Genomic DNA, 25,649 nt, shown 5'->3' on the forward strand with positions numbered 1-25,649 from the left:
GCAGCAGTGTGTGCGTCGTCGTCGTCGTCGTGGCTGTTTGCGAATGCCATTGTGCCTGGGGTTAGGATCCCCCACACAATCTGCGAGGCAGCCAAGAAAAACAGCCCAGATAGACAATGCTTCACTTCACCTGCTGCAACACTCTGCATTTCATTTCACGTCAAGGCAGCCTCTACAGTTAGGGTTCATTCACCTCATTATTTTGTTACATCCACTTTACAGTTAACCAATGTATCTTGGGGAGGGAGATGAATAAGCATTTTTTTTCTTCCCAAAACGATGCCATCTCTACATGCATAAAACCAGTTTCTCTTTCCTTCCTTTGCAACACTGTACACACACTCACACACACAACCCCTGCTCGCTGTTTTATTAAACCGTCTTTCACTGCAAGATAGCATTTCCACTGCTTTCTTTTAACTCAATTATGAAACGAGAAGGCAAAGGGACAACTTTTGCTTTCTCCTCCTGCATTTGCTTCACGTGACAACAGCCAAACCACAAAAGCAAGGGCCTAATTCTCTTTGTACAATGCTAAGAAAACTAACCTCTTTCAGTCCTGCCTTAAAAACAGAGAAACCTCCAGAAGACAGTTGTAAAATATCACTCCAGATCTGACTATTTTGCAATGCTTGACACAACCCAAGATGGACCCAATTAAGCCAGAGACAACCAGATTCTGCTGGAAGTAAAGTTTCACAATGTCTTTGCTCAAAACTCCCCAGGTTTAAGCATTGTAAGCAAATTGCTTTTTAAAGACAACAACAACCTTTCCACAGGGAGAATATCTTAAGGTCACTATTCCATGCCCTTCCCCTTCTTCCTTCCTGTCAAAGCCACCTTTGCACAAACCACAATGAAGTTAGGGCAACTGCAATTTTCACAACGAGCCAAGTTTAGTCCTCAGAAACAAGAGGAAATATCTGTTTCAATCAAATATCTGTTTGGACTGGAGCTGAACCATAAAAGAATATTCTGCATTCAGTTTCTGTGCTACAATTTCAAATTTCAAATATAAAGGCTCCATCCAAAATGCTGTGATACAACTAAATATATACATTGGCTTATAGTCTAAGCACATGGACACAAATGTTATCAGGCGTGTACATTAAAACTGTAATATATTTCTTAGTTACCTTTAAGTACACCACTTGACACAGTCTGTAACACACACACATACACTGAATTATTTCCAAGTTGTGTGCAGTGTGTGAAGCCTTTTTTAAACCTGTACATGTATACACTTGCTCATATTCTCAATATCCATATCCAGAATGGCATTAAGAATTAAAAATAAAACAAAAAACCCATTGCAAATTCATATTATGACAACCCCTTAAGGTCAGTAGTACTGATCCATCATTATTAGGAAGCAGGAATAAAAACCTAAAGATCAAATAAATAAAATAAAACTTTTATTTTTTAAAAAAATAAAAATAAAATTACCTTTCAGTTAAAGAAAAAGTATGCCATTTCTTTAACAGTACAATATTTATATTTATTTATATATATATCTATCCAAAAGAGTACATTGTGTTTTATTGTGTAATTTGTCTGAATACAGACTCTGTGGAATATCTAAATGATACCCTGCTCTGAACTCCAACTTGAAAGTAAGTTTTTATTATACTTGAGGGAAACCATGGGTTCAGCTGCTTATTGCAAGGAGCAATTGTCAAGGGAGAGTTAAACTCAATTACTGTAACCATGCTGAATAAAAAATACTGCCAAGAACAAAAACACGCCTGGGTAAAAGACAGCCACTGAATAAAGTAAAATAAAAAAAAATCGACATAAAGCGTATCAAATATTTATTTATCTGGGCAACAAAGGACTATGATACATTGACAGGCATGGAAACTACTGCCAGCACAACTCAATACAATACAACTATAACTGCTTCCAATATGGCCGGTGGAAATAGAGGATACCAGGTGGTCCCAAATGTATGGAAGTTGCTTGAACCCAAAGACAACTCGAAATGAAAAGGGAGGAAAGGGTTGGGAGGAAGGAAAGGGGAAAGACACAACCCTTATCTTTTATCCGAAGAGTATCGCTCTCATGAAGGTTTCAAGAGAAAGGACACTGGATATATAAACTTTTTTGTTTCTTTTCTTAAATCCACAACACATAGTAAGTTGTCAGAAACTACTAACACAGGGTCACATCTGTTCTGAAGGGGGGCCCAACATCATTTCAAATGGAGGTGTCTGAGTCTGATTCCTCCTCCCCACTTTATCCATGAGAAACTAAAGGTCGCGCTAATAATTTATTATTAAATTCCAGGTTTGTTTAGCCGTTTTATTGTTGTCTTTTTTAATAAAAAAGAAAAAAAGAAACATGCTACAACGGGGCTGAAGTGATGGGGGAAACAAATGCCACCCCTCCCTCCAAAAAACATCCCTCCCCACCTCTGTTTTCTAAGCAAGTTTAACCATGAATGAAGCACAGTGATGGAACTAAGAAAGGGGGGATGATTTCTTTTCCGAAACCCACTAAACAAGAGGTAAATCGAGATCACCAGATAAATAATTTAAAAAAACAAAACAAAAAGGCTTCCAACAGACTCACCATATTTACAATTCCCATTAAATTACACATAAATAAATATATACATACATGAACACTGATCCCCTTATGGAAGAACCGTGAAACCCGGCGTCACTGATATAAGAAAGTTCAGGTCGGTGTGTGGCTTTTTTTTTACCTTGAACCAGGAGAGAAGAAGAAGAAGCTCTAGAACTGAAGGCATGACATGGAAAACGGGATGGAGTTTGTGTGTGTTCAAGTTTATTCACAATACTGATAAAATGTCATTCATCGTCATCATCGTCATCGTCCTTTTGCCTCTTGGGTTGTGTGTTTGTGGAGTTGTTTTTAAATATGGCTACAATCTTAAACCGAAGAAGTTCTTGGAAAGGGAGGAGGAGGAGGAGGCGATTCAGGGTCCTATGAAGCTCGGGAGGTTTCCTCCACATTTTGTGTCTTTTCTTTTTAAAAAGGTTTGCTTTTAAGTTTCTTTCACTTTTGTTTTTTTCTCCTTTATGGGAAAAAAAAAGTTTGGGTGATGTTTAAAAAAAAATTACCGGGCTTTATTTATTTATTATTATTATTATTTGTAGAAAAAAACATGATGAAAAGTTCACATAAACAACCAAAAAAGAAAGGAAAAGAAAGATCCCCCCCCCCCAAAAAAATAGGCAAATAGACACACCGCCCCCCTCTTCGTCCATCTCCTTGTTCGTTTTTCCTTAGGCTCCAAACTGGTTAGCAACTGGGAGTCAAACTGGGAAGCGGTGGAAAAGGGAAAAAAGGAGGAGGAAAAGGAGGAGTGATGCCGCTGGTTGTGTGTGTTTGTGTGTCTGTGTGTGTGTTTGTGTAGGTTTCCAGTCTTTAAAAGTGTGTCAAAAAGAGTCGGGGAGAGCAAATCTCTAGGCTCCTGTCTCTCTAGGGTGAAGGGTTTTGGGGGGGGGGCCTTGCAAGAAGGAGGAGGAGGAGTAGGGTTCGTCCTCATTTTCGGTGCTTCTCCTCTTTGTCCCCGCTTTTGGCGTTGTTGTCTGTGTGGCTGTTGGGGTTGTTGCTGAGGTACATTTTGTCCATGGCCTTCAGGGCCTCGGTGAGATAGTTCTGGAGGGCGGTGACGGCGGCGCAGACGGCGGGGCTCCCGAAGCCGTGCGAGATGAGGTTGAAGTGGGTCAGGCAGCTCTGGATGCCCGGCTCCAGGATCGGACTCGGGCGGGAGTTGCCCAAAGGAGAGCGGTCCTGGGCCAGGAGGTCGGTGAACTCCTTGCAGATCTGTCTGCGGCACAGAGAGAAGAGAGAGAGAATGAGAGAGGGAAAGAGAGAGGAGGAGAGGGACGTCAAGGAGGCAGCCTTTGCGACTTCGGAAAGCAAATCTGGCCATCGGTTGCAAATGGACCACACAAAAACAACAGCAGCTCTCAGCAAGCGGGCAAGGTGCAGTGTACACACACACACACACACACACACACACACACACACACACATATATATAAGAGTTACCCGTGTTAGTCTGTGAGCACCGGCCCTCCTACTATGCTCTTTCAGGGATTGTGGACTTCAGCTCCCAGAATCCTCAGACTACAGGCCAACATGGCTGAGGGCTTCTGGGAGCTGAAGTCCAAAATGGACCACTGTGTAGCCCCTTTGAGACTAACTGAAAGAAAGAAATTGGCAGCATGAGCTTTTAGAGACTTCAGCCTCCTTCCTCAGATGCTTTTTTTTTTAACTGAAGAAGAAGGAGACTGAAGCCCAGGAAACCTCATGCTGCCAATTTCTTTCTTTCAATCAGTCTCAAAGGTGCTTAGACAGTGGTCCTCAAACCTCTTATAAAGGGCTTTTGGACGTCAGCTCCCAGAATCCCAGACCATTGGCCAACATGGCTGAGGCTTCTGGGAGCTGAAGTCCAAAATCTCTTAAAAGGGCAAAGTTTGGGGAACACTAATTCCCACACACACGTCCATCTGCAGAGAGATCTTGTAGCCCCTTGGAGACTGACTGGAAGAAAGGAATTTGCAGCATGAGCTTTCCTAGACTTCAGCCTCCTTCTTCTTCAGTAAAAAGCATCTGAGGAAGGAGACTGAAGTCTAGGAAAGCTCATGCTGCAAATTCCTTTCTTCCAGACTGTCTCAAAGAAGCTGCAAGATCTCTCTACAGACTGGACTGTGTGGGGGAAATCTCTCATGGGTCCAAAACACACTGCAGAAATAATCCGGTTTGAGACCGCTTGGACTGCCCTGGCTCGATGCTAGGGGATTCTGGGAACTCTGGTGCCACAATAAACTACAATTCCCAGGATACCCTAGCACTGAGCCAGGGCAGTTAAAGAGGTCTCAAACTGGATTGTTTCTGCAGTGTGTTTTGGACCTTGCTTGCTGCTTCTTTTCTTTTCCTCTGTCTCTCATCCCATCCCATCCAGCCATGATCAGAAGATACATTAATACAGTGGGCCCTTGGTATCTTCTGGGGTTTGGTTCCAGGACTCCTTCCGTGGATACCAAAAATCAGTGGATGTGAGGGGCTTAGTGTATGGCCTTCTTCCTCTTGCCTTCATATGTACACACAAACACTTCCAGGAGCAACTTCCCTCTCACTTTTGCCCCCTATTTCTTTATGTAATAACTCTCCTCTCCTATCTTTCTCCCATCCCTAGCTTTTTAAATCCTGATCTTTTTCACTCCTTACCCCACCTTTAATCTAACCCCTTTTAGTGAGTCTAGTCTCTTTTCCTTCCATTCTATAGAAATTAATAACAACCGTCATAGTAAGTATAATCAGAATAGCAAGTAAGGTTTTCTCAGGCGCCTCAATTGCAAACTCGCAGCTTGGAGGTTTTGCTAGCTATTCCTCACTTTGACTTCAGGCACATAAAATCGACCACACACACACACACACAATATTTCTATTTTAACACAACTGCTTTCATACAAACAAGTACGCAAAGGGATCTTGTAACATCTTGTGCTGCAAGATCCCTTTGTATACTGATTTTCCAGACTAGCAAGGCCATGTCTTTGAATTCTCCCATCACAGAAACAAGGACATCATCATAAGTATGCCAAAGGTCTCAGTGAAATACAACAGAGATTACACAACCAGGCTGACTGGGGAAAGGAAACAGGCATCGCTTCAAAACATTATCATTTACAAAATAATAATCTATAGTATCATCCAGCATATATAGGCTATATGTCTCCCTAGGTACACCTCTTGTTTAAAGGCAAGGATGAGCTTGTAGCATGATTGCCCATAGCCACCCCTCGCCTTCGAAGTAAGTTGCATTGATTTCATTAGTGCTTGAACCCAAAATATTTGCTTTATCTGATCTAATCTGATCTGATTTACCATACCAGTAAAAGAAAAACCACAGACAGGGCTTTCAAGGGATGTGTCTTGTCAATGTATGATCCTACATATTCATGTGAATTGATTTAAGTTTAATTTCAGATAGGGTAAACAGTATATAAATTAATTTAATAATGATAACATTGATGATGATGATGATGATGATGATTATGATGATGATGATTGAGAATGGTCCCTTATCAAATGCAATTTAATAGTGAGATGAGTGGGAGGCAGGAAGGTGGTTCTTTAGGGTTGTTGTTATTACTATTATTATTATTATTATCATTGCAAGGATTCAAGTAAGGACTGATATGACATTGACAGATATTAAAATGTTGGGTATGGATGAAAACGGATAAGAAGGGAAGGATTCTGCTCAGAAGTCAGACTCAGAGCAGGGCCTGAGAAAAAATTTGGGGGGGAAAAAATAGGGGGGGGGGGGAATGCAACTTTCAGCTATCTAAAGGCCAGCATTGAACATGTCCCAGCCATGGATTTCCTCCAGTGTCAGCTGTTGAGTGCCCTATAGCCCAGTGCCCTAGCAGTCATTAAGGGCTACTAAATGAGTCTTTTAATTTCTAGCAAGCACATTATTCACCACAACGCCTGGACTGTCTCTCCTCTTACCATGACACCCCTCTCTTCCTCATCCTGGAAGTCTAGGCAGTTTCCCTTGTTTCTTCCCCAAACTATTTTCCTGCAACAAATTCCACTTGCATTTAGTGGCTTACAAGTTAAACTTTTGCATTGTTATCCTTAATAGCAGGCTGAAGATACTTTCATAGGAATAAGGAAAAAATGCACATCCTAATAGTCTGAGGTGGTATGACAGCCTCATTCTTGTTGGAGGTTATATGAAAAGTCTGGGAATGGGTTAAAATGTGATATTCATATATTAAACTCAGCATAGCTATGAGGAAGGCACCCTCCTTTTCTACTAACTCTATAGGCACAAGCATGGATGCTATACTCCAACAATTCTATATCTGATAACAACAACAACAACACGGAATTAATTTCACTAAGATCAATGCTATTTATTCCAGGCATGTCTACTCAGAAGTAAGCCCCATAGAGTTGAGTGGGACCTACTCCCAAGAAAGTCTGTAAAGAAGTGCAGTCTAATAACAACAACAACAACAACAACAACAACAACAATCATCTGGAATTCATTTCACTAAAATCAATGCTATTTATTCCAGCCATGTCTACTCAGAAGTAAGTCCCATAGAGTTCAGAGGGGCCTACTCCCAAGAAAGTCTGTAAAGGAGTGCAGTCCTGCAACACATCAACACTATGCATATTTACTTCAGAGTAAATCCCACTATGTTCAATGGGGGGGCTTAAACCAGGTAAATGTGCCATGTTTGTTTCCACTGTTAAAAGGTTTTTTAAAATCCCTGCAATTTGAAAGTATAAACTCAGACATTCTTGAATGAAGCCATGCCTTTGGCAACCACCATCATCTGCTTCAATTGGGGGTGTTGAAGGGATAGATCTTACTCATTCATCTGCATCAATGATGTCCAAATTCTGGCCCTCCAAGTGTTTTGGACTTCAGCTCCCAGAATTCCAGACTGTTGGCCAAGGTGGCTGGGGCTTCTGGGAGATGAAGTCCAAAACACCTGGAGAGCAAGGATTTGGACATCATTGATCTACATTAACCAGAATGGATAGATCTTATTCATCTGCGTTAACCAGATTATAATGTCACATTTACTCCACACACACACAGTGAACCCACAGCATTCTCAGCAAGAAGGGAAATGATATGCAACCTTAAACGCAGAGACATTAATGGTACAACAAGACAACAAACGAGAGATCTGTCCTCGGAAATGTCTTACTTTGTAGCTAGGAGCATGTTTTTTCTTGTGACTTGCTCGTTTGGATCGGAATGTTGCCGGTTGAGAAAATCAGCTACTGCTTTGGCAGGGAATTCGGTTTCGCACACGTAACCAAAATCTCTGGCTAGATGCACTGCTTCTCCTGGAAGACGAGGGTTGGGGAAGACACATCGGATCAATCCATAAAGCTCAGGCAGCAGCGGAGCAACCCAGCTGGGCGAATCATCCCCCCTCCCCCTCCATTGCAGTCAATGGGAGCCTGCTCTTTAACTCGAGTAGAATCCCAACTTTGGATGCCTGTTTTATACCAATGGAGAAGACTCCCACCTACTACCGGTTGTGCATTTCTGAACAGTGAGTATGGGTTTAGAAGAAAGCAGGGGTTTGAGGATCCTAGGCTATGAATATTCAGAATAGGGTCCAAAACACACTGCAGAAATAATCCGGTTGGAGACCGCTTTGACTTCCCCTGGCTCAGTGCTAGAGATCCCTGGGATTTGTAGTTTGAGCACCCAGACAGGGAATGTTAAGTGTCTCACCAAATTACAGTTCCCAGGATTCCCTAGCACCGAGCCAGGGCACTTAAAGCGGTCTCAAAGTGAACTATTTCTGCCTTGTGTTTCGGACCCAAGTGACTGCTTCAAAAAGAAATGGCAAAATCCTCAGTAGAAGTGTTTTTAGAGAAGTAAAGTATGATGATTAAAGAGCATGGTATAAATAAATAAATATTATTATTATTATTATTATTATTATTGATGTTTTAAGGGAGGGAAGGAATAATTGGGATACTGGGGAATGTTATGCTTCCTTTTTAAACTGTAAGCCGCCTCGATTGGAGGGGTAAAAATTAAAAAAACTTTTATTTTATTTATATATTAATTATTATTATTATTAATTATTATTATTATTAATTATTATTATTATTAATTTCTCACCACTTTGAGTGGGGAGCTTTTGAATTGATTGTTTTATATCAAACCATGGCCTCAGTTTGCATTGTGAACATCAACCCTGAACACTGTTTCCCTTCAGAGCTAATTACAACGTGTTTAAAAATTGCTGGTGGGATGGGTTTTTTTTGGGGGGGGGACAGAGTCGATTCAGCAACGCTTTGGGCCCTAATTGATACGGATTTAAGCCATTTGGTTCCGTATCCTCTATTCAGAGTACCTCGTTCCTGTTGCGCAAAGTGGAAATTATGCGCTTGTTATTTGTCTCCTTTATTTGATCAGTTCAAAACTCGCAGCAAGAGAGTGATAAATTATGTGTAGATGCAAGGCTAAAAGGATCCTCTTCACTCTTCTTCCCCCCCCCCCCCCTTTAGCATAGAGATTAATATTGATCACCATTACTTCTCCAAAGTCCCATTAAAATAGTTAAGTATTTAAAAAATGTAACTCGATGGCATATCATTATCCACCTTTTCCCCCTCGTTTTCTTTTCCCATCCACCCCACCCCCCTTGAAACGATTAACCATCAGGATTTTAGGGTCATTCCGCTGAGTCTGTCTGTTTTGTGGATTTTTTTTCTCCCTCCCAAATCTTTGGTTTTAATTTCCTGAAGCAGTTGGTTTTTACCGCAGGGCTTCCTGCCATTAGCTCTGGGTCCGGAAGAACGCATGCGCCAATTAGGGCTTCAAAGCCTCAGTCCAGCGAGCTTGTTTCCATAAAATGGAGCGGATCATAAACAATAACAGTGCTTTGGGAAGCTGCCTCATCATCGCACAGGGACCCACAGCCAAAACAAGCCTATAGTATCTCTCTCTCTCTCTTTCTCGAGGAGGAGGAGGAGGAGGAGGAGGAAAAATTAGCCACTATTATCAGTTTATCTCAGCATTAGTCCTTTACTCCTTTGGTTTGTTTTCTTCCCTGCAAAGAGGATCAAGCCCCAGCCATTCCCCAAAGCTCCTTCAGAACCATTAAACCTTTTTACATATTGCTTAACATCACAATAATATTTGCATTTACCAGTTTCTTCTCACTCTTGAAAGGGAGATATATTTCTGGGTTTGTTCTTTCTCCCTTTTACTCTTTCTCCCTTTTTTTAAAATAGCTTTTGAACTTTATTTTTCCCTTTCCTCATACCATTATAAATTTATTAACATGGTTTAATTGTATTTTAATGGGGGAATGGGGGATTTGGATTGTATGGTTTTTTAAAATCTTTATAAGCCACCCCATTGCATCTCATAGAGGGGCAGGATATAAATTATTATTATTATTATTATTATTATTATTATTATTATTATTATTATTATTATTATTATTATTATTATTAGCTAACCACAATGAGAATCTTCTCAGTGATCTCTCGATTGCAGCTGACATTAAAAAAACTTTAAGAAATGTGTTCTTGAATATTTTGACTCTTATTTATCTGACATTATTGTTGAAGTGATGTATTGGATTGGATTTATTGCACTTTATTGATTGTAATTATATGTATTTTTGCCCTGCCTCAGGGAGAAATATAAATAAATTATTTATTATTGTTGTTATTATTATTAAATAAAGCAGGGAAAGAGAGGAGAGAACAGGCCATAAAGCAAAGGAAACTATTTGGTTCTCAAGCCAAGCCAAAAGTAACCCAAAGATCCAAAACAAGGTAAAAATCAATACAGAGAAAGTAACCAAAATGGGGGTGTTAAAGGTCTTAAAAATTAAAAGCTGGAGAGGACAGGCAACAAGAATGTTTATCCATATCAGCTTCCTGGTGTGAACAGCCATGACAAACCAACTCTCTTCCAGGGCTGATCATTGCACTTCTTTCCCCAGAATAAAACATGTGATCCCATAAAAAAGGCTCTCCCCTCCCTGGCTGCTCTTTCTCCTCAGTGTTAAAATAGTCTGTCCACTCCCCCTCCCTGCCATCCTGAGAGTTAAAATAGGAAATGGTATCAAAGAAGGTGCCCCATATTCTGCAGCCGAAGGAGAACAAAAGAGGAGTTCAGAGGCTGGCTGCAAGGCTTTCAGGACACCATTAAATCATGACTTAGGTCAAGGATTCCCAAACTAATTCAGGAAGTAATGGTCACGCATTTCTCCAATGCAGATGTCAGAATAACTTAAATGATTTACTGGTATGTAGCTTAAAGGCGCAGAGACTTATCTTTGGGTAGCTGCAGCACCTAACATTTTAAACTGCTCAGTGATTGACAGGGAATATAATGGAGAGTTCCATTAATACAGGTTTTGGTCAAACAGGTGATCTCCCGGCCTACCTGTTCCCTCACATTAATGTAACACTCTGGTTATAATGTAACATCACTTTAAAATAAATGTTATTCCTGATCCCGTTTCTAAATAGGAATCTCCCAACATCTCACAGAAATTAGAATATTTGCTGGAAATATCCTTAGATTATTTGTCTGAAATACTAATTGTTCATGAAGGCTTCACATCCTTTCTCAGGCAGTAAGCAAATATGGGATCTGATTAGTGAAAGGTAGTGTTCCCATACATTTTCAACATTATAACATTGTTAAATAACATGAGAAAAGATCTGCTAGGACAGTGGACCTCTACATTTAGTGGTCCACCAGTTGTTTTGGACTTCCACTCCCAGAAGCCCCTACCAGCATGACAAATGGTCAGGGATTCTGGGTGTGGAAGTCTCAAACATCTGGAGAACCAAAGACTCACTATGACTCATTCCACTATAACACACTTAGGCTATTTATGGGCCCATACAGACAGGCCAAAATAAAGCTGGTTTGGATCACTTTGGAGGTATGCTGTTTAAAGGAAACATGCATCTTAAGAGGCCAGAAGCTGTGCCAAAGCTGTGCTCCAGTCCTTAGGACTGGAGCATGGCTTTGGCACAGCTTCTGGCATCTTAGGATGCATGCATCATTTAAACAGCATACTGTACCTCCAAAGTGACCCATAGCAGCTTTATTTTGGCCTGTCCGTACGGCCTCTATATTATCCTAATCATAACAATGCCCCATGCTGGGTAGGCCACAAGAATCTGCCATGTGTTTGTCTATATAGTCATTTTGTCTAGAGCTGTATATATTTATAGTGCCTTCACATATGATGAGGCTCATTTAAGATTAACTGTATCCAGCAAATAAGGCAATATATTAAAATTCCTAATTCATTACAACATCAGTTCTGTAAGCATTGGTGGCAAATACTGATCTCCTCCAAGAGACCTTCCTCATCACTTTAAATAATTCTCACAGCTTCCAAACATATAATCCCTCACATGGTGGGAGGCAGCACAGGTGGCCCTTCAGATCTTATTTCATTGTACATACTATTAGCCCTAGTCAGCATAGTCAATGGTGAGGGAAGATGGTAGTCACAGACAACATCTAGATCACTATACATTACCCTACCCTGGCTTACATAGTTAGGATCTAGAACAGGCCTGCACAACATATGGAGTTGAGTGGAGTCTCCTCCCTTGGTGGCCTTTAAGCAGAGGCTGGATGGCCATCTGTCGGGGGTGCTTTGATTGAGAGTTCCTGCATGGCAGGAGGTTGGACTGGATGGCTCTTGTGGTCTCTTCCAATTCTACGATTCTGTCATTCTATATGGCCCAGGGGCTGCATGTGGTCTGTCAAAGGGTTTTGAGTGGCCTGCAAGGATGTGGAACAACTTCAAGGCTCCTCTGCTGCTCAGTCTCCTACTGAGCAGAGGGCCATGTTGAGGAGGACAGGCACTCACCATGCAAGACTTCTCCACTGCTTGGCTTTCTCTGGCTGAGAAAGTCAGGTGGAGGAGGAAGAAGAGGGGCAAATGAGCACCCCTCAAGTCTTCTCGGCCACTCGGCTTTCTCCTGAGGAGAGGGCCAGGCAGAGGAGGGAGAGGATAGAGTTAATATTCATAATATTTATTATTATTAATTAATATTTAATTCAACCCGATTTGCTGCCCAAAGAAGTTCAACCTATTTTAATTTTAGCCTCTGCCTACTGCCAATTTGTGCAGGTCTGATCTAGAACATAGTGTCTTTAGTTCCACTCAGATGAAAAGGCCTAACATAATAATATGGTCACAGGGTTCAAGGATACAAAATGTATACTTTATTCTAGATAGGGGTGGGAATCATGCAGTCTTCCAGATGTCACTGAACTGTATCTTCCACGATCCTCACCATTGGCTATGCTGACTGAGACTGCTGGAAGTTACAGTCCAACAACAGGATTACACTGTTGCCAACCCTGTTCTAGATACTACAGTGAGTACTTGCTTTTGACTGCCAGCTTCATGAATAAAGTAGTTAACTCACTGTTCTAAACTGAGTGTGATTCCCATTCTTGTTAGACTCAGTGAAATGAATGGGACTTAAGTTGGCTGTGGGTAACAACTCCCATTTACTGCAGTGGGTCCTTTAAGCAAGACTGATCTTGGATTCATCCCAAGGTATTTAACAGAATTTTAACACTGAATGAAATCAAATGATCTTAACAGTTGTTTCTACAATGCAGGTTACAGTACAACTGAACTATCTAGAGCTGAACAAATTTACACCCATATCCTAGACACATTTATTTGTAAATATTAAGATTGGCAAAGTTCCTTATAACACATTTGAAAGAAAATACATTTACAACACACTTCTAGACACAATTGAATCAGTATTAAGGGTCACTGGCAGCAATGAGATTTACTTCCACATAAGTGTATACAAGACTGCAGTTTTAGGAAGCATTCTTTATTGATAGAACTAATGTAAATGGGATAAACAGATTTAAAATATCACTGGCTTATATTCTGCCTATCCATTTAGACTGAAACCCTCTAGCTCCACCAGTCTGGGAATCACATTCCAATTACCTATTTTAACATAATTAATCAGTTCATTAATCAATTAAAAGTTACAATTATCCTGGAGAAAAAAAAGCAGCTGCTTTTGAATAAATGGCCTAGCTGACTGATATATTGTTTATAAAACTATCATAACCAAGTCCCTGGTGCCTGGATCAAGATATATACAATGATTGTACATATCACTACTGTACCTCTTTCACTGGAGACTACACTGATTAAAATCCAATTAAAATCCACCATGTCAATCAGTGATTAATAAATTAATCCATTAATTATGCTTAGTCAAGTCATGTTTTCAGTCCTACTTAAAAAAAACAATCAGGCAGCAACCTAGTTAAAGTGAAGTTTCAGAATTTAAGCCAACTTTTTCATTCACTTCACCAAGACTTGGCACCTCAATCCTAAATGCATTACAAGAAGTCCAAACAGATTTCAACAGAGCCCACTTCCAAGTATTTTGACATAAATGGTTTTTGGACTGGGCTGACAGTTTCAATGCACCTTTTGAAGGGGAAAAAAGCACAAAGCAAAAGGTCAAAATGAACATTCTCTTCAGACATAATGATTTAAATCAAGCAGGACCCATAAACATTTCAGCACAGGCCTTCAAAAGGTCCCTGTTTTGTTCAGTTGACAAATATACTCACACACTTCCCAAAGACTGCCCTTCCCAATTCCAAATCCAAAGCCATCACTTACCCTCCACTAGTGATGTCAGCAGGGTAACATTAGCAGCTTTACGTCTTCCGGCTGGCAAATTTAATCCTATTTTGTCCAGTTTTTCTCTCAAAGATCTCCCTCCATTTTTTGATTTTGCTCTGTTCCACACATTAAAAGGAAAACACACAACACTTAACACATGACTAATATCTACCAGATCATATTGCAACTCTTTTCTAGATATTTTCCTCTAAAGCCATTTTTTACAAATCCTTATTGTATGAAGGATGTTTAGTGAAATTTCATTCCAGGAAATGTTAAGCGTGGAAGATATGCCATGAAGGTACAATTAAATGCAAAACAGGAAAATGCGCTGAAATGTTTCCCTGCGTTTGAAATAAATATGGAGATAAAGTAGCCAAAGTTAAGCCCGTTATGTTCTTAGGGTACCAGGCAATCCTTACAGGGGTTGTAACATGTTCTTGCAAATTGTGACTGATGGCATAACCACTGTTAGTGCTTTTCCTCATTAGTGATCCAATGGGGACTTGTTTTAACTCGACACCATTATAATTCACAATAGTTAAGAGCTTGCATTCGTGTTGCTCTAACGACTAAACTGGAAAGATCCAAGGTAGGTGTACTCAAAAACAGATATGGTTTTCTTCTTTCAAAAGAAGAAAGCTCTATACCCAGCTAGCCAGATAAAACCTAGATAATTTCTTTACTGGAGCATTCGCTGGTGGCATTCCTTAGTAATGCAATGCTGGTAGTGCCCTCAGCTGGTGTGTGTTAGCTTTCAGCAAGCATTGCTATGAAGTGTGTGGCCTGTTATGCTGGATGAAATTTATCCCTTTCTAGTGTTGATTTGGATGATTAGGTGTTTTGTGGCAGGACAGGCTGTCTGCTCTGAACCTTTTATTCTGAGGTGTGAGTTTGTGCTGTGTGATGCTAAAAGCTACAAATAACCAAAAAAAGATTGTTATTAAATCTGGCTAATAATAATGCTAATCATCTCTGTGCTTTCAATAGCTGCCTTTGGGCCTGAACAGACAGGCCAAAATAAAGCTGCTTCGGGTCACTTAAATGACACATGCATCTTAAGAGGCCAGAAGCTACGCCAAAGCTGTGCTCCGGTCCATCATCATGCCTCTCAGGATGCATGCACCATTTAAACAGCATACCTCCAAAGTGACCCAAAGCAGCTTTATTTTGGCCTATCTGTTCGGGCCCTTAGTTAGGTGTACTTTGAAAAATACTGGCTGGCATCATTTTGGGTAGTCACAACTAGAGCAGAGCCATTCAGTGGCTGAATGGTGAGCTAAGACCATAGATAAATCAAATGGAGTCTACACTAGTCAGGACCAAAATAGGGTTTAGGCCAATGTGTAACTTTATCCTGGTGTGTTAAAACTTTTATAACACACCAGGAAGGAAGTAGTTGGTATGGTCTTTTTGTTTCCTTCTCAGCTGCAGAATTAATACTGAGTGCCTTGCTCAACACTATCCTCTGCATTACTGGTAGAACCAGAACTTGAAGGTAGGCCTTCCAGGTTCAAAGGCTTGAAGGTAAATCCAAATGATGGTTAAAGGTACCATGCTTATTTATTCATCTATTTGTTTTTGAAATGATATACTCCAGTTAAGGTGTTCATATGAACTTGTCCCATTGAGCTGGGGCACTCTGAAGTCCACTAGCAGTCCCCAGCCTCCATTTCAGCTCTTGCAAAATGGATAAACTTTTGCAATTATTAACCCGGAGTAAAGATTAACCCCAATCATAAATTAAAACAAGGGACACTGGACATTGAGGTCAGGCTGAGGTGAAGACAAAAATCACTTAATGCAGGAGTGCTCTCCCTTATGTAATACAGTACTACAACCTTTCAGGTATTTTTTTCCCCTCCCCAAATCTATAATATTAAGGTGGTTATGCTCCATTTGGGATGTTCCCCAAGCATTGCAGTCATGTCATGAATATACATTGGAATGCAAAACAGGCAAAGGTGTTGAAAGATTTCCTTGCACATGAAATAACCACCTAAACTGCATTTAAGGGGGAAAAATCAGGAAAATCACAGAATATATTTCAAAGCTAGGTATAAAACCTGGGAGGTTGCATACCATTATGAATGTAAATTATATTACATTTTGTGTGGGATAACTCCTTTTTAATGATAATGTATTTTATTTCAATAACAATAATAATAAGAGTCAGCATAATCTCATTATGAATGTGTTTTTGGGAAGAATGGTTGTTGCTTCATTTCAGACCAAGCATGTCCAGTCTTCACAGATCAGAAAAGAACTGTCTCAAGCTCATTGAGCCCCAGGCTCTCACATTTTACCAAATCAGCCAAGGATGGGATTGTGAGAAATTGGTACAAGACACACTGCGGAAATAATCCAGTTTGAGACTGCTTTAGATGCCCTGGCTCAATGCTAGGGAATCCTGGGAAGTGTAGTCCTGGGAGACATTTTAGCCTTCTCTGTCAGAGAGCCCTGATGTCACAACAAACTACAATTCCAAAAATTCCATAGGGTTAAGACAGGGCAGCTAAAGCGGTCTCAAACTGGATTAGTTCTGCAGTCTGTTTTGGGCCTGTATAAACAACCCAATCTGAGACCCCTGGCTCAACCCTATGGCGTTTTTGGGAACTGTAAGTTTGTTGTGACACTGAGGGCTCTCTGACAGAGAAGGCTCAATAATGTCTCACAGAACTACACTTCTCCCAGGCCCAGACAGACTAATCCAGTTTAACTGCCCTGGCTCAATGCAAGGGAACCCTGGGAGAAGTGTGGTTTGTTATGGCCCCAGAGCTCTTCAGAGAACAAGACTACAGTTCCCAAAATCCCCTAGCATTGAATCAGGGCAGTTAGAGGGGTCTCAGAAGGGATGGTTGCTGGAACATTGCCGCCTTTTGGGGGAAGGAGGGCCCTAATTGGCTGAGCCTGGACGCCTCAAGCTTCTCCTCCAATGAGCTCCCTTCCCTCCAAAACCAAAACCCCCCTCAACCGCCCTGTGAGGCAAAGGGAGGCCCCTCAGCCTCATTTTCCCGCCCACCGGGAAGGAACCTCTCCTCCTTTGGCCCTACCTCCGCAGCACTCCTCCCAGCAGCGAGGCGTTGAGGCACTCCGGCGGGGAGAGGCGCCTCTGGACCTCGGCCACAGTGACCTTGTACTTGGAAGTGGAGCTGAGGAGGGAGAGGCGTCCGGGGACGGAGCAGAAGACCTCGTTGGGGTTGACCACGCCGCCGAAGAGGGTGTCCTTGTTGATGGGGATGGAGGAGACGGCGTTGGCGTTGGACTTGGAGAGGGACACCGGGCCTGAAGGGAGCAGAGCCAGGCGTTAGTGCCCAAAGGTTGAAGGGGCTTAGCAACCGACACTGGAGAAATAACCCGGTTTGGCCCCGCTTTAACTCTTTTCCTGCCTCGAGGCTATGGAATCCAGGGACCACCACAAACTCCAACTCCCAGAATTCCATAGCCTTGAGGCAGAAAAAGAGTCAAAGAGGGCCAAACCGGGTTATTTCTCCAGTGTGGATGCCTAGAAATAGAAAATTAAATATAACATTCTTAGTCACGCCGCAAATGAAGGTCACTGGGGGATTCCTCCTGGACAGAGGGTTGAAATGGAGGACATGCCTTGGAAAAGGAGGACGTCTTTTCGCCCTGGGAAGAAGGGAACTGGGAGACAACAGGGTTGGCAAGATGGGAACCTCAGTAGAGACCCTGGAGGCTTCACCCTTTCCGTTCATCCATCCATTCATCCCTTTCTTTTTCTTCTTTCCTCCCTCGCTCCCAGCTCCGCAAATGCACCTCCTCCTTTTTTGCCCCAGGCTCCCAGCTGCAGTTGATGTGTGCCTTCAAGTCCGACTTATGGCGACCCTATCATGGGGCTTTCTTGGCAAGTTTGTTCATGGAGGGGTTTACACTGGCCATCCTCTGAGGCTGAGAGAGTGCGACTTGCCCAAGGACACCCAATGGGTTTCTTTAAACGTGGCCTCCCAGGCTCAAAGCATCATCACACCAGGCAGACAGACTCCTAGTCCACCAGTCCTGGCCCAAGATAATCTTTCCAAAAGGGACCAATTCTAGGTTTTGCACCTCTTTTTGGTGTGTGTGTGGGGGGGGGGGGGTAATAGCCTAAGAAGAGCCCTCCTTGAAAATGTATCCTAGCTATTTCTTGCACTAAACCAAAAGGAGCTGGCTCCGGGGCAGAGAGGGACAAGCCAGGCCAGTGTCTCCTCCTCCTCCTCCTCGAAGGGCCAATCTGGGGCTGGGTCCTGCTGCCTGGTTTCCAATTGGGCGGGGAGGAAGGGGCGGGGCTTGGCCAGGCGTGCTCTCCTTCGGCAAACGGAGCCCTATTGATTTCGCGGGAACTCGGAGCCAAACCGGGGTCCGGGAGGCTGAGGCGGCGTCGACCGCCCAGGGAGCCTCGGAGACCCTTTGGAATATATCTCTTCAGCCCTATGGCACCCATTGGCAACAGCAAGCGATCCTCTTTCCAAACAGCAGCTGCTCTGGAGGCTTTAATGCCTCCCCTTTCAACCCAAACTAGGGTTAGCGTCTCTTCCGCCTGAACTGTTTCTAAAGAATCGGGTGGGTTGCCTTTGCAAAAGCCCCTTTCTGCACGTTTTCCCCAAAGCCGGGAATTTGGGAGAAAGCATCCATTTTCTATCACCCAAAGGAACAGACAGTTCAGTCCTTTGTTCCAATGAGAAAACCTGCATCTCAACCCAAAGTGAAACCTCTTTGCAAAGCTGCTGCTCAAAATGGGCAAGCCTTTCCCCTGCCATTTCTCCTCTCTTTGGCCACCTTTTTTCTCTCTCTCTCTCTCCAAAAGGATGGAAGGTACTGTATTGTCAAAAGACGCCTACGACCCAAACTCTTGGAGTTGAGCTAAACAGACGTGGAAAAATAAGGCCAGCCTTGTTTGCCTGCCACGGCCGTTGCATCCTAGTCCCAGCCCCGCCACACTCCAAATATTTACTCTTTTGTCCTCCTCGGTTTCTTCCCCTCCTTCCTCTCTTTTGGTAACCTCCCTTCAGTGGGCCTAATCCCAATGTTGAAAGGGAGGATGGAGGGGGGGTGGAATATCTAGGTTTTGGATAGATCACTTGTGACATTAATAGCTCTGGGGAGGCTAATAGAGACAATAGGAGTTAAACGAACTCTTGAGATTACTAATAAAAGAGCCAATTATCATGTCGGCTTGGAAAGAGCATCTCTTTAAGATTTATTCCTTGAACATCTAATTTGACGTGACAAAGGCTCCCCAGGTTGGGGGGGGGGAGAGGAGGGGAAACTTTAGCTTTCCGTGTGAACCTCTCCTTTCCAAAGGAGAGCAGCTTTACTCTGGATGAGGCCTAAAAACAGAACAACACTCCGCCGAAGCGAAGGCAAGACCGGGGCCGTTTTGTCAGCAAAGAAAGCAAGACCTAAACCAGATCCAACCCAGAGAACTCGAAAGAGGAGCCAATCCTGTTTGCACCGAGACACACATTTCCACAACAACAAAACTTGAAGGGTTGGGGGTGAGGGGAAAAAACCCAGCATCCTATAATCGCGCATTATTTCCCTCCAATCCCTCTGCACACTCATTTGGAAGGGGGAGAGAGGGAAGGAACACACAACCCTTGTTTTCTAGACACACAACAGCAGCAGAACCAGGAGATCCAGGTTCCTCTCCTTGTTCCAACAAAGCCCTCGCATGGAAACAATCCTGGACAACCTCATAAACCTGAAATCGGGAGTTTGGGAAAGGTTGGGGGGGAGGAGGATGGTGGCGATGGTTAAAATGGAAGAAGAAGGGAGGGGATGCTTTCTTTTGCAAGGAACAACCATTGCGGCGCAGAGAACTCCGAATGGGATTAGGAAGAACTCAAACCGGGCTGAAGAATATATTCACGCAGAGACACAATCACAGGAGTCGGGATGAAGGGAAACGGGGGGCGTCAATGTCGTTTTCCCCTTTCCAAGCCCCTTGTAAATTACATTGAGGTGGGAGGAAAGAAAGGAGGAGGGGAGGGAAACAATAGCTTCAGCAAGTTCTCTGGGCATCAGCAGCAGCAGCAGCAGCAGCAGCAGCAGCGCCGAGCTTGTGAAGACATGCTTGGAATGCGAAAGGAAATGGCTTACCTTTCTTAATTACAGTTTGATCTGGGATGTTAATACCCGGGTCTTCTACGTGCTGCAACAAAAGGAAGAAGACACGCGGAGGTGAAGGCTTCAACGTTATTGACAGAAACACGGCTCTCAAGCGGCTCTGGCCAGTGCTTTCCCCTTTCTTTTTCTTGTCTACACTGGACTATCAAATGCTTGATGGATTGATTGATTTTTAATTATAAGGAAAATGCCCTTTCAATATATTCACATTTTCGGATGCCTGGGATGGGGGGGATCCCATTCATATATATGCATATATCTCTCTCCATGGATCCAAGGGTGTGTAGGTAGATGAGATAGATATAAATATAGATATAATATATACACATCCTTGGATCCATGGGGAATTGTGTGTGTGTGTGTGTGTGTGTGTGTGTGTGTGTAAGATTGCCCCCTCCCAGGCTAATCATTGGGAGTTGGGGAACGAAAGACATGAATAGTTTGTGGGCTTAGATTTAGGAGCCCCACCGTAGGGCTATTCCCTTCCGAACTAAGACCCATCGACGTCAATACAACTGACTCCTCTGCATAGCATTGCTAGACCTGTTTACTCCCAAATAACACCCTCCGACTTTGGTGGGCCAAACCCAAAGAAGGAAGCGTGCCTCGATTAGCATCCCCACCAGCCCCGTAGCACAACCTTATATAGTATTTACTCTGGAGAAAGTTTAGTGGACTCAATGGGACTTACACCCGAGTAAAGGCGCGTGGAGAGGGGGTGCTCGCCTTAGTGTTTCCTTTCCTTTCTTTTGCCAATGGTAATTTTAAAAAAACAACCACCATTCCAGATCTCACAATCATTCTGGCATGATGTTCACCACCCTTGATAAGGAAAATGGCAAGGTTTGGGGAGTGGGTGGGTGGGGGGTGGAGAGGACGACAACAATGGAAGCCTTGCAGAAGCAACCCCGGTCCCGGTCGTTGCCGAGGGAGGCAAGGATGGGGAAGAAAAGTCTGAGGACAAGGAAACGGGGACCGAGGGGGCGAGGAGGTCCCTTAAATTAGGGGGGCCCTTTGAGAAACTCAAAGCAGGCCTGCTTGACTCGCTATTGTCTGCCAGCGGGTTTTGCTCCTGTTTTTCCGACTCTCCTGGATCTGGATCTGAATGTGTTGTGTGTGTTGTGTGTGAGAGCGCAGAGCAGGCGCAGGGGGGCTAGGGACGTGATTAGAAAGTGAAATTGGGATGTGTGGGTCTGGGGGGGTGGGAAGAAGAAGAAGAAGAAGAGAATCATGTTTTCTAATTCCCAGCCTGACAGTCCCTCTGATGTGTCTGTCTGTGTTTACAAATGAGCACCAGCGCGGCTGAGAGAAAGAGAAAGAAAGAAAATAATAACAATCTCAACCAGGTTGCAAAATGTGTGGGTGCTACCAGTGAAGCCCCCCCAGTTCACCCCCAAACTCCTCTTCTTCACCCCCCCCCTTCTAGGCTCTGTCCAACCCATAAGACCGAGCCTAACACAGTTTTCCATTCTGCCCTGGATTTATGCTCCTCTTAATTGTGCCTGATCTCAATGATTCCGGGTGGATGGTACGAAGTTGCTTTATTACAGGTTTTATTGTACTCAATGCTCTCATTTGTAACTTGCCTAAAGTGCTTCTGGATTTGAGCATAATTAAATTGAGAAATGTTCAGAAATGACGACTGCGGCCGTTCTCTTTGGATCTTTTTCTTTTTCTTTTTAACTATATGGGGAAATATGATCCCTTCAAACAGGCGGCCCTCAACTCATAAAGTAAATGTAGTGGGGCGTAACGCTTTTATTTGTCTGATTTCTCCACCTTAGATGGAGCCCAAGCAAGCCGCCGACTGTTCAGGTTTTAAAATCCCGCCGAGATCTTTATGCCTAAATAATTCTCGCCCTCGACTTCACATCTCTTCCCTATACGGAATAATGGCACTTCTATGAAAAGGTTAACTGCAACAGCAAGGGGGGGGGGATTAAAAACGACCCCTTTCCATGACCCAAATTCCTTACCTAAGTACCCCACACCCGGCCAATGAAGAAAACCCCGTTAAAGGAGCCTTCCACAACTCTCCTGTTCTCAAAGTCATCCGGTTTGCGATTGTTTTTATCTGCTTGATGCAGAGCTACGTCGCCTTAACGGATTCCAGGATCCGACTAAATTTAAAGAGGGAGTGGATGATAGGTAGCCGTTTAAGGATTTCAACCACCTGGCAAGTATGGGTTTTTTGTTTGGTTTTTTGGTGTTTTTGTTTAAGATCCAGGGATAAGGAATTATTCTCCTGAAAGGAATTGGAATAACGCCTCTTTGCAATTTAATGTGCTAAACAGATTCTGGGGTCTTAATACAATGTTAACAAAACGAAATTCCAGTAAAGAAAAGGACCTATCTTCGCTGTTTATCTCACATTAACCGGAAACTCAGGCCAACATCAGATCACTTTACATGCTGATATCTAAACACACGTGCTGGGAAGTCCCATTGGTTTCAACCGGACTAATTCTGGTTTGCTTACAACGGAGGTTTCCTCCAATGTATATTTACGGAGGACCAGAATAGACCTCTGCTCTGAAGTAAGGCCCATTGGATATCACCAGGGTTTACTCCCAAAAAAGATTATAAGATTGCAGAGAACTGCAGCCTTATAACCACAACCTATTCTCAAAATTATTTCCATGCTGTCCTTTTTCTTGGAAATTAAAAAAAGGAACATTTCCCACTCATATCTCCCCCGCCGTTTGCTTACTAAAATCCGCCTCCACCTCCCACTTTAAGAAATGCATGCATTTATTGCAAAACATCCGAACATCATCAGTTGTTGTTTTGTTTTGTTTTTCCTGGGGTGTTTTAAATCCTAGGCGGTCTGTAATGAACTGCCGATTCCTCACCCCGCAGGAACTTTAAAAGGGGGTGGAATAAAACGTTTCCAAATCCTCCCACCCAACAAGTGAACCCATCGGAACATCATTCAAATCCTTGCAAACCTGGGACTGTAAATCATTAAACTGTCAGCCGATATATTGGAGCAATATTTGATCCTGTAATTTGAAATGGCATTTTAGCTACACAACAACAACAACAACGGGGGAGGGGAGGGAGAGAGAAAGGGGTTCGGGGGAGGGGAATCACATCCACACACCACAGGCCCCTTCTCTCTCTCTCTCTCTGACCCACAAAAGCTTTCTGCCTGGTGTCACCCGCCACGAAATCACCAATTCGGCTTTTTGTTCCCAATTTCGGTTTTCACTATCAACGTCGGGAGGGAAGGGATCCTTTAGATGGCCTTGGCTTCCCCACACAATTCCAGCCAATGCTGGACAATAGCCTTTCCCAGGGTTCCGGCCATTCCCAGTGAGAAAGACACCGGGATTTTATTTGAGGGTCAGGGAAATCAGTTCCCCTAAGCCAAGGGGTTGAGACACCAAAATCCTCAACTACAAAGATACAGTAGTCCTTGACTCCTTATTTTCAACCGATCGCCTTTTCCACCTGCCTTCCATTAAAAATAAAAATAATAATAAATAATAAAGCCGTTTCCCGCTGCTTTCTGGTGTATTGTCAGCTTCCTACCCTCTTTTCCCCCATTCAGTTAAATCCTCCCATAATAACCCTTCTAAGTGGGTTTCTTTCGAGGGGGTGAGGAAGACTGAGAATTCATTCCACTACTCATCTCCTTTTTCCCCCCAGGGATGATAGATTTGATACATGGGAGGCATATTTCAAGCGAAGGCTTTGCTACCTAAGAGAAAGGCCCTCCAATCTCCATGGGATGGAACCTATCCAACCTTCCCCAATTTGGAACTGACCCCGAAAAAGGGATCTGCTGGATTTCTTTCTAGGCAGGTCCTCACCCAAGAGATGAGAGGAAATGCTTCTTTTCCGTCGGGGGAAAGGGGGACCCAGATCGAAAGAACCGCTCACAAAGCAGAGGATCACCACCACCCCGAACCAGATTCTGGGGGGAGAGAATCTTGAAGGAGGCTTTGCTCGGCCTTACCGGGACGTCTTCCAAGGAGTGAGGTATGGAGTGAAGGGGGAGATCCCCCAGTCCTGAGCTCAAGCCGTGCGGTCCGTGCAAGAGGTCCTCGTGCCGCCGGTAATCCCTGCGGGGATCCAGGCCGGAGAGCTGGTGGGGGAGTCCTCGGTGCGTGTGCAAAAGGCCCGTCTCCTGGTTCTGCCTCTGTCCCGGCCAGCCCGGGTGCTGGGGCTGGGGCTGAGCGTGGAGCGGGTTCAAGCTGTAAGGGTCGTTAACGTGGGCATAGGGGTCTTGGGACTGCGGGTAGATGGGCTGGTACGGCGGGGGGAAGTAGGGGGGCTGGAAGTCGGCGTTGGGGGTGTGGGAGAGCGGCGGGGCGCTGGTGTAGGGCGACTGGCCCACCGACCCCAACTGGGGCAGCCGGCCGGTCCCGTTGCTGGTCCCGTCGTGGCGGTCCTGGGGAGAAAGGAGGGTCGGGGGAGAGAGGGAGGCAGGAGACCCGGGTCAGAATCAAGCGCTTGTGTAGGCCAGATGGTTTATACATCCCCCCTGTATCCATATATTCCACCCTGTATCCAGTTTTCCGTTTGTTTGGTTCAAAACAAAAAGCAGCAGTCTAAGATCCTAAAGGACATCAGCATCTTCACAATGATAATTATTTGCAACAACCAAAAAAAAGGGAGCTTTCATGGGCAAAGGGGACCAAGACCTTACATACACCAACTGCGGGTGCAGAATTGTTGTGTTGTTGTTTTGTTTTGTTTTGCTGAATGGAGAGGGACATCGTTTTCTTTTTTCGTTGAAAAGAGAAAAAATAATATGAAAATCTGAAGCAACATCTCGGGTGTGGGTTTGTGGAAATAGAGTGGCATCGTTTGAAGCCCAAAAGGGTGAAAGGGGAGAAGCATATCTCCATTGGACTTTTAAAAGGGAGAGAAAGCATTAAAAATAAAGAGAGAGGGTGAGGAGAGAGGAAGCCTTATCACGGTTAAGGGTTGTTATTCGTTTTTCCAAGGCAAAAATTCGTTTTATTGTTTTTTTGAAAAAAATAGATCCCATTTTCTTAGGAAGGGAATATAGAAATAGGAGCAAAATGTGGTTTTCAATTTGGCGGAGGAAAGAGAATTTTTAAAATCCATCCTCCATAAAAATGTGCTGCTTTGTTGATTGGAGCCATAACATAATAATAAAACACGATATGGGCTGAGATAGAGCGAGAGAGAGACCCTTAAACAAAGATTACACATATACCTATGAGCATACACAATATAATCTATGGAAACAGTGAAAAGATTTATTATTATTATTATTTAAAAAGAGTAAAATAAATAATGGTGCAAAAGAAATAAAAGAAAAGCGGGTGGGGATGAAGAAGAACCTAAATG

At 43.3% G+C, this 25,649-nt stretch overlaps 1 protein-coding gene across 3 annotated transcripts in view; it reads right to left on the minus strand.

Moving 5' to 3' along the window:
* Positions 1 to 1,552: 1,552 nt before the first annotated feature.
* TFAP2A (transcription factor AP-2 alpha) overlaps positions 1,553 to 25,649 on the minus strand; it is a 28,870-nt gene continuing 4,773 nt past the window's right edge. For 2 of the 3 annotated variants that reach the window (XM_042466194.1, XM_042466193.1), the window contains 6 exons: positions 24,286 to 24,720; positions 20,298 to 20,349; positions 17,252 to 17,483; positions 14,196 to 14,314; positions 7,716 to 7,857; positions 1,553 to 3,799 (listed from right to left, as the gene is read on the minus strand). In XM_042466194.1, coding sequence (XP_042322128.1) covers positions 3,511 to 3,799; positions 7,716 to 7,857; positions 14,196 to 14,314; positions 17,252 to 17,483; positions 20,298 to 20,349; positions 24,286 to 24,720 — 1,269 coding nt within the window. In that variant the 3' untranslated portion in view covers positions 1,553 to 3,510. The remainder of the gene's footprint in view (positions 3,800 to 7,715; positions 7,858 to 14,195; positions 14,315 to 17,251; positions 17,484 to 20,297; positions 20,350 to 24,285; positions 24,721 to 25,649) is intronic. The other variant, XM_042466192.1, reaches the window with a different exon arrangement.

This window comes from Sceloporus undulatus, chromosome 4 (genome assembly GCF_019175285.1).
Source record: "Sceloporus undulatus isolate JIND9_A2432 ecotype Alabama chromosome 4, SceUnd_v1.1, whole genome shotgun sequence".
In the NCBI taxonomy this organism is placed as follows: domain Eukaryota; kingdom Metazoa; phylum Chordata; class Lepidosauria; order Squamata; family Phrynosomatidae; genus Sceloporus; species Sceloporus undulatus.